A 6995-nucleotide genomic window follows, 5' to 3' on the forward strand; every position below is an offset into this window, starting at 1 on the left:
CTGCGGGACCTTTTACAGTTCCGCAGGGCCTGTAAGACGGAGCTCTTCTGCCAGGCTTTTGACGAAGGAGCCGCATTACACACCGAGGAGTGTCCCTGTGCCCTGGCTTTACCATCTGTCATCCCCAGCCTGTGCCCGCCACGCAATAAGTTGAGTGAACTCGGCTGGCGTGGATACCAGTGGAGCGTAACGGTCACCTAAGCTGTATAATAAATTACTTTGCTCTCGTTTTTACCAGATCATGTTCCAGCATTTTAGGAGTACTTTAATGACTGTTATTTTATGTCTACATGCCTCTGTTAGGTTTCAGTTATATTTTATATGAAATTCTATGTAGCCCGCTTGGTGGGGAGGGCGGGGTATACATTGAATTAATCAAGTAAATATATTCCCCCTCATCATGTTCTAGAATCTCATAATCCCTGAACGCTTTCTGTCTTCCGGCCTTTGGTCGCTCAGCTTAACAATTTCCCCTTCCACCGAGTCTCCCTTTTGCTCTAGTGGCCATAGTCGGTGTGTCGCTCTCTGCCTGGACGAAGCCCCTTCTGACGTGGCTCTCTTTGCCTTCTCTTTCTAGCGCTGGAGCACGTTCCAAACTCTGTGCGCTTGTGGAAGGCAGCGGTGGAGCTGGAAGAGCCTGAAGACGCCAGGATCATGCTCAGCCGGGCTGTGGAGTGCTGCCCCACCAGCGTGGAAGTAAGTTAGTGCTGCTCTGCTTCCCCTGTTCCTGCAAACGGCCCTGTTGTATCGGGTGTTCTGCTCCAAAGAACTCAAAACACGTAGTCATGATTAAGCCATACTGATTTTGCTTTATGGTACGAAAGTCAGCATGCAGCTAGGGAAGGCTCCCCACCCCCCTTGAAATCCACTGCAGTTGTGGCCAATGTTCCCTCTAAGCTGTGGAGCCTTGTGAGCAAAAATTCTACCTTGTGAGCTACTGGCATTAAAGTTGTGAGTGAGCAATTTGGCTACTAGTTTGCTCTGGAGCCATCCTTCCTGAGCTGAGACAAAAAAGTGTGAGCCAGAGGCTAAAAAACCTCAGCTTAGAGGGAACGCTGGTTGTGGCATCCTTTTGCAAACACTCAAGGCCAGGGGTGGCCAAACTGTGGCTCTCCATCTATTTGCTCTCCTTCCTTCCTTCCTTCCTTCCTTCCTTCCTTCCTTCCTTCCTTCCTTCCTTCCTTCCTTCCTCCCTCCCTCCCTCCCTCCCTCCCTCCCTCATAATGAGCTGTCCTTGAAAAAGAGCAGTTTCTGTCAGAGCTCTCTCAGCCCTGCCTACCTCACAGGGTATCTGTTGTGGGGAGGGGAAGGGAAAGGAGTTTGTAAGCCGCTCTGAGACTCCAAGTGAAGGGCGGGGTATAAATCCAATCTCTTCTTCTTCTTCCCTCCCTCCCTCATCTATTTGCTTTCTTTGTTTATCTCTCTCTCTTTCTTTCCACCTCTTTCATTCTTTCTTTCCACCTTTCTCTTTCTCTCTCTCTTAGACAAATGAATATCATTGGATAAATAAACATTATCAATATCTGCTTTTACCCCTTCTGTTTTTATCTTTGGCCGTCTCATTTAATGTTAACAGAAAGCAAATTTGCATATCTTCCAATAAAAACGCTAGTGTAATATTCGGTCATGTCTTGTGGCTCTCAAACATCTGACATTTATTCTGTGTGCCTCTTACGTTAAGCAAGTTTGGCCACCCCTGCTCAAGGCCAAACCACTTGATACATTTTTATACAATTCTGGGCCGGACCCAAGTCCTTTTTTCTTTAACTGCACAACAGCTGTGGGGAGTGTCGTTTTAGAAGTCCACGGGGGCCTAATTCAGCTCGGTACCACCCCACCGGGGGGGGGGGGCTTGTATGTACAACTCCAACCGACGGAGCAAATAACTCCCTCCCAGGCCATTTCATCTTGGGGAAATGGTGTGCTGGTGTGTATGGGGTCTCGGGAACCCCTCCTTCCCATGCCACAATCCCGAGCCGAATTGAGCCCCTGCGACTTTTATAACACCCTTCCCTGCACCTGTGTGCCTGGGTTTCCCATACCCTATTCTTTAACAACCATATTGTGAAGTTTGGCCCTCTAACATACCACAATGTGTGAATCTGAGCTGTAAGAAGAGAGCTTAATTGGAAACACAGGACCAGTAATGATTTGACACTGGCAGTCTCCTTTACCCTGTTTAAGAGCTTAGTAGCGGAACACGTTCCTTTCTTCCCGACCCTTTCCCTTCCGAACTTCCTCCCTCCCTCCCTCCCTGTAATCTCTCGGCCGTCCTTAACTTCGGTTAAGCTTCATGTCTGCGCTGATGTCCACTATGGCTCATGCTAGTCAGGGCACCCTCTTTACCAGCAAGATGTAGTGGTTAAGAGCGGCGGACTGTAATATTTATTTATTTATTTATTTATTATTAAATTTATACCCCACCCTTCCCCGTAGGGCTCAGGGCGGCTATCAAGGCAAGAAAAGGCTTGGTAATAAAACATCAATACACTAATACAGTTAAAACACCATGTACAATTTAAAACCAATAAAACAATTAAAGTGCTCAGTAACCACAATCCTTCCAGAATCTCAGAAACTCAAAGAGGGCGACCACAACCCTAACACAACCCCAACATTCCCAGTAGGCATTGATTAGATGTTAACAGTAGTTTTACCCGGCCTTCTAGCCCTAACCTCCCCCAAGATGGTATATTGGGGAGCAATGCTCCCTCTAAGCTGTGGAGTCTTGTGCGCAAAAATCCTACTTTGTGCACAACTGGCATTAAAGCGGTGAGCGAGCGCTTTGGCTGCTGCATAAATTAGTTTGCTCTGGAAGCCCTCCTTCCTGAGCTGAAACAAAAATGTGTGAGCCAGAGGCTAAAAAACTGTGAGCTAGCCCACACTAACTCAGCTTAGTGGGAACACTGGTGGAGAGAGGAAAGGAAGGAGATTGCAAGCAGCGTTCCCTCTAAGCTGAGAGAGTGTGAGCTAGCTCACAGTTTTTTTCATTAGCCAACGTGATTATTATTAGAAGAGATTGGATTTATACCCCACCCTTCACTACCCGGAGGAGTCTCAGAGTAGTTTACAATCCCCTTTCCCTTCTCCTCCCTACAGCAGACACCTTTCGAGGACTGCTTGTGAGAGAACAGCTCTGAAAGGTCTTGTGACTGACTCAGGGTCACCCCAGCAGCTGCATGCAGAGGAGTGGGGAATGTAACCTGGTTCTCCCGGATTAGAGTCTGTGCTCCTAACCACCACACCAAACTGGCTTGGTTTTAGGGATCTTGTGTCTGGTTATTTTGTCATTGATTTTGTTTTTTATGCTTCCGACTGTCCAGTTATAATCAGTTTCACGTCAAAGGAGAGAGAGAGGGAGAGGAAAGGGTGGTTTGGGGAATATTACGGAAGAGACTCTCGCGTGCAGTGAGTGAAGCCGTCTTACTGTTGGGTGCTTTCTCCTCCTGCAATGCAGCTTTGGCTCGCTTTGGCAAGGCTGGAAACCTACGAGAACGCCCGCAAAGTCCTCAACAAGGCCCGAGAGAACATTCCCACGGACCGGCACATCTGGATCACAGCTGCCAAGCTGGAGGAGGCAAATGGGAACACTCAGATGGTGGAGAAGATCGTTGACCGAGCCATCACCTCGTTAAGGGCTAACGGGGTGGAAATAAACCGGGAGCAGTGGATCCAGGTGCCCGTTTGGATTTTCTCCTCGGGAATCCCATTGGAGGGTGACGTTGTGTGTGTGTGTGGGGGGTTGTCTACTGTAATTTGTGTTCAGAGTGGATGTTAGGAGGCAGTCCGGTTTGAGCGGACGCAGGAAATAACTTTCATTGCACAATATCCAATGGATACTTGGGCGTTTCCACAGTCTGCCCACAAAAACTCTGGCCATAAATAAATATGTCAGACTGTAAGGTAGCCTCAGTCTAAAAACAGCCGCTTCTCTGGAACCTGCAGTGCAGATCTGCAGTGAATGACGGAGGTGGAATGTGGCAACGAGAAAGAAGGGAGAAGTTGTGTTGTTAAACGTCATAGTCTTAAGAATGCAGGAAGAGCCCTGCTGGATCAGGCCCATCTGGGTCCAGCATCCTGTCTCACACTTTGGCCAACCAGTTCCTCTTCAGGTCCAACAATAGGGCATAGAGGCCGAGGCCTTCCCCTGATGTTGTCTCCCGGCTCTGGGATCCAGAGATTGACTGCCTCTGAACGTGAAGGTTTGCCTCAGTCACCGTGGCTATCCTCCACGAATCTGTCTAATCCCCTTTTAAAGCCGTCTGTTCCTGTGCCCATGACTTCATCCCCCGGCAGCGAGTTCTGCATTTTAATCACTTGTTCTGTGAATACGTACTTCCTTTTTTCTGTCCGGAACCTACTGCCCATCAGCTTCATTGGACACCCTTGAGTTCTAGTATTTTGGGAGAGGGAGAAAAAGTTTTCTTTGTCAACTCTCTCCACCCCATGGATAATCATATAAATCTCTTTCATGTCCCTCCTTCATCAGAAGGCACAGCGAGCAATTAAGTTGTGGAATTCACTGCCATAAGATGAGGCTTACATAGCTTTTAACAGAGCGAAGACAGATGGTGTTTCCAACATCAACCGGCCATGGCATGTCCCTGAATACTCACTGCAAGTGCAGGGGGTAGGCTCCTTCATGTAGTCTTTTCTGCCGCAAACGTGGTACTTGAAAAGGGTTGAGCAGAGTTGCTTTTATGGAGTTGGCCTCCTTTCCTGAAACGATACAAGGTGGAACATACAAACCCAATGATAAGCTGTCAGTTCTGTTGATTGCATTTTTACCCTGCCCTTCCTCCATGGGGTTTCTTCCTTTTAACTTCTTCCTTTAACAGCTTCTTCGTAGAACTTTCGGGAGGGAGGTTAGGCCGAGAGAGAATGCCTGGCTCAGCTTTATGGCTGGATTGGAATTAGAACCCGGGACTTCCTGGTCGTAGTCAAACACTCTAGCCAGTAGAAAAGAGCAAGAGTCCAGTAGCACCTTTAAGACTAACAAAATTTGTGGCAAGGGATGAGCCCCTGTGAGTCACTGCTCACTTAACATAAGAACATAAGAGACGCCAATGTTGGATCAGGCCAAAGGCCCATCCAGTCCAACACTCTGTGTCACACAGTGGCCAGAAATACCAGTGCCATCAGGAGGTCCACCAGTGGGGCCAGGACATTAGAAGCCCTCCCACTGTTGACCCCCCCCAAGCACCAAGAAGACAGAGCATCACTTGCCCCAGAGTCCCTATCTATACAGATAGAATGTGAGTCCATCTGTCCTTATATCTTGGAGAGTGGAGTGATTTCAGATGCCAAATGACAACAGCAGGCAAATGACAGTAGCAGGCATGATTGGATTAGGTGTGCTCTGCCGAGGAGGAGTAGGCGTGCAGACATCAGCACTGATAGCAAGACAGGAAACCTAGGTCTTGATTCAGTCCAGGAGGATGCATCGTCTTGAGCTTCATTATCAGTTGCCATATATGAAATATATCAAGGAGAGTGGAGCGATTTCAGCTGCCTTGGTCCTCCCTCGATTGCCCGGTCCCAGAAGTTTCCTGCACCTGACGTTCATGGTGATGGCCGTGTCTCCCTCAGGATGCCGAGGAGTGCGATAAGGCCGGCAGCGTGGCCACGTGCCAGGCGGTCATGAGAGCCGTGATTGGGATCGGGATTGAGGAGGAAGACCGGAAGCACACCTGGATGGAAGATGCCGACAGCGTGAGTCTATATCCCAAGGGTGGGGGCCGAAGGTCGTCAGGGCGCAGCTGCCCCAGGGTATGGTGTCAACGGGTCAGTGTTGGTAACCCGAGGGTGGGTCCTCGGGAGACGGCACTGATTGCAGAGGGGAGTTCTGATCTCTCTAGCCTTCGCCTGGTCTTGCCACGAGGCTGTGGGTCTCTCTTTAAATGACTGATTCCATTGGTCTTCTGGAATGGGAATGTTTAATCCGATCCCAGATTTGGGGATTTGGTAGCCCCCCCCCCCTGATCTGAAGAAGCGTGCTTGCACACGAAAGCTTTATTTATTATTATTATTTATTATTTATTACATTCAGTTTATATACCGCTCTGACCTGAAGGTCTCAGAGCAGTTTACAGAGAGGTTGCAAGCGCAATTTAATTCCCTTACCTAAGGCCACATAGTACAGGGGATGGGTTAGCTATTCTTTCGGCTCCGGCTTCTCCAGGCGGTCAGTTGGGGTCAGCATCCCATTCTTTTTACCAGGCATATAACTTTTTTGGTCTTAAAGGTGCCGCAGGACTCAAACTTTGCTCTGTCCCACAGTGCGTCGCTCACAACGCTCTGGAGTGCGCCCGGGCAATCTATGCTTACGCCTTGCAAGTCTTCCCCAGCAAGAAAAGCGTCTGGCTGCGAGCAGCTTATTTCGAAAAGAATCACGGAACCAGGTATGGCGCAGTGCGTGGGCGGCTTAGAACGTATTTACATTTTCCTGACAACGGATTGCAAATCATGGCCAGCGCTCCCTCTAAGCTGTGGAGTTTTATGAGCAGAAATTCTACTTTGTGAGCTACTGGCATTAAAGTTGTGAGCCGGCTATTTGGCTGCTGCGTAAATTAGCTTGCTCTGGAGCCCTCCTTCCTGAGCTAAGACCAAAATGTGTGAGCCGGAGGCTAAAAACTGTGAGCTAGCTCACACTAGCTCAGCTTAGAGGGAACACTTATTATGGCATGGGACTTTGTAACAGTAATGATGATTAGTATTGACTGATGGCATCTAATGTGCCCGAAAACTGGGATTTCTTAACCATGGTTGCTTACTCCCCCCCCCCCCCTCCCAGCGATCTTCTGGAGGCTCTCTTGCAGAGGGCGGTCGCCCACTGCCCCAAAGCTGAGGTCCTCTGGCTCATGGGAGCCAAGTCGAAGTGGCTCGCTGGAGACGTGCCTGCTGCCAGGAGCATTTTGGCTTTGGCTTTCCAGGTGAGATGCTTTTTCTTTTCTTTTTTGGGCCCAGTTTTGGAAAGAGAGGTTTCAGGCATGACG

At 49.0% G+C, this 6995-nt stretch overlaps 1 protein-coding gene across 1 annotated transcript in view; it reads left to right on the plus strand.

Annotated features, from left to right (window-relative positions):
• Positions 1-577: 577 nt before the first annotated feature.
• The window catches only part of PRPF6 (pre-mRNA processing factor 6), a gene marked incomplete at its 5' end in the record, with an annotated part of 24984 nt that continues 18566 nt past the window's right edge, over positions 578-6995 (plus strand). Inside the window, 5 exons of the mRNA XM_015410680.1 lie at positions 578-696; positions 3458-3676; positions 5590-5712; positions 6280-6401; positions 6794-6932. Of these exons, the coding sequence (XP_015266166.1) occupies positions 578-696; positions 3458-3676; positions 5590-5712; positions 6280-6401; positions 6794-6932 (722 nt within the window). The remainder of the gene's footprint in view (positions 697-3457; positions 3677-5589; positions 5713-6279; positions 6402-6793; positions 6933-6995) is intronic.

The sequence above is a fragment of the Gekko japonicus genome, unplaced genomic scaffold (genome assembly GCF_001447785.1).
Source record: "Gekko japonicus isolate JY-2015 unplaced genomic scaffold, Gekko_japonicus_V1.1 scaffold5773, whole genome shotgun sequence".
Taxonomy (NCBI): Eukaryota; Metazoa; Chordata; class Lepidosauria; order Squamata; family Gekkonidae; genus Gekko; species Gekko japonicus.